The sequence below is a fragment of the Sphaeroforma arctica genome, assembly GCF_001186125.1.
Source record: "Sphaeroforma arctica JP610 unplaced genomic scaffold supercont1.233, whole genome shotgun sequence".
In the NCBI taxonomy this organism is placed as follows: domain Eukaryota; class Ichthyosporea; order Ichthyophonida; genus Sphaeroforma; species Sphaeroforma arctica.
The window spans coordinates 5,046-7,022 of NW_014040325.1; the positions used below are offsets into that span (position 1 = coordinate 5,046).

The window sequence follows — 1,977 nt, forward strand, 5'->3', positions numbered from 1 at the left end:
ATAGATGTATGTATATAAATATATGTATTTATGCATAGTATTTTATTGTTTCATATTACATATATATATATATGTGTGTGTGTGTGTGTGTTGTGTGTGTGTGTGTGTATGTATGCATATATATACAGTGTTTTTATTTTTCCCAATACAGTAGTATGTATTATAAAATATTTTTATATATCATTATATATTTTAATTTGTATGTGATTATATATTATTATGTATTATTATACAGATTTATAAAGCACAATAGAGATTGTCCGGGGAATTGGTACGAGGATGATCAGCAGTTACATCTGCGAATTCTACTTATAGGACTGTGGTGCGGGGCAATTGCAGTTATTAAACGGACGGAGATGGAAAAGTTGACCATCGCCAAATGTATGTCGACAGCTAAGCTGTTACTGAGTGTCTGTCTTAATGGTTAATTTTGTGTGTACTGTCTGCATAAATATATATGTTTGGGAGTTTCTCTAAGAATGAATTTGGGTGTCTATTTCGGTGCATGGTCGCTGGTGAAGAATGCGACACAATTTTAATTAGGCTGGCTACAACTTCCATCCACCCAAGTTTGATTCCAACTGTGTGTGTCTACGCCTACTTCCGTGTCGTGGATCTTTCCAGGTTACCATATGCATCAGTTGATTTTTTTTTAATATGAACGTGGAAGCTAACTCTATCACGGCATGTGTGTATATCCTAGATATACCCTTAGAGTGGCGGCGGAGAGTAGATCTCTTGACAGTCACAGAGTCAGGTCAGACGAAAAAAATGCGCGAGGCGGGTGCGATTGAATACAGCAGGTAACATGCACGATATACATCATTGTCAAGGATTTTAACCCCTATGGATTCGGTGGATACAAGTACGAATACTGTTTTCGGTTGCAGAATTGGTTCATATGGTCCGATGACTAATTTTTGTCTCTGGATTGCACGAGTATTGGCTTTTAACGAATTGATTGAATGTATTCTGATTCATTGTCTGTCTTTTATGCGATCGGGCAATTTGTTAGTCCTAAATCAGAATGTTGCACGCGTCGCGAAACCCTCATTGTTTTCATCTGGCGATTACACGCAAGTAAGCAATATAGCTTTCCCTAAAAATCGCGTCATTCCATTCTCCGTCATCGGTTGGGACACTTCATATGATGCAGGATAAGGATAAACGAATTCCCATACGCACCTTCTCATGGTATGTTTCCCCGTCGCTTGCTGCTTTTTTTTGTGGGCTTTTGAGTGTCCATTATACTGGCTCATTCAGCTTCAGCTTGGCCGCAGTGGGTTTTTTAATATGTGCGCACATGCCAGCGATAGGATCGAGTAATCGTTCGAAGATACTCTTTGCTCGGCTGTCAAATGTTACAACGGTGCGACGGCCCGGCGGGATTCAAAGCATAGTGACTTTTAATCGTCACAACGTCTTTGTACCCTGGAGCGCGGCTGCCTCGATCACCGATCGGCGCTGTAAACCATGCAAAACTTGATTGCCAAGCTTCGTCTCGATTTGCTTTTGTCCCCGCAATGGCATTTTGTTTTGCACTATAAATTATGCGTACCACCGAGCATTAAATCATTGTGCTTTATACACGTGCGAGTCGATTGAGAGTACTCTGCCAGCAGGTGAATGAATTGATCATAGCGATCATAGTATGGTAACTCTGCGATGCAGATAAATATATATATATAAATATATATAGGTATAGGTATAGGTATAGGTATAGGAATAGGTATAAGACAGACAGGACAAAGCAATGTCAGCACAAGTATCCGATGACCAGGTACCTGCTAGCAGACCGATAGGTATATATATATATATGTGCGTGTGTGTGTGTGTGTGTGTGTGTGTGTGTGTGTATGTGTGTATATATGGATATAGTAGTATCATATATATATATATATATATATATATATATATACTACTATATATATATATATATATTATTATTATATATATATATATATATATATATATATA

The 1,977-nt window shown here is 38.0% G+C and overlaps 1 protein-coding gene across 1 annotated transcript in view; it reads left to right on the forward strand.

Moving 5' to 3' along the window:
- Positions 1-1,977, forward strand: part of SARC_04248 (hypothetical protein) — a gene marked incomplete at its 5' end in the record, with an annotated part of 8,496 nt that overhangs the window by 2,121 nt on the left and 4,398 nt on the right. The window contains 3 exons of the mRNA XM_014301917.1: positions 236-381; positions 704-803; positions 1,157-1,194. Of these exons, the coding sequence (XP_014157392.1) occupies positions 236-381; positions 704-803; positions 1,157-1,194 (284 nt within the window). The remainder of the gene's footprint in view (positions 1-235; positions 382-703; positions 804-1,156; positions 1,195-1,977) is intronic.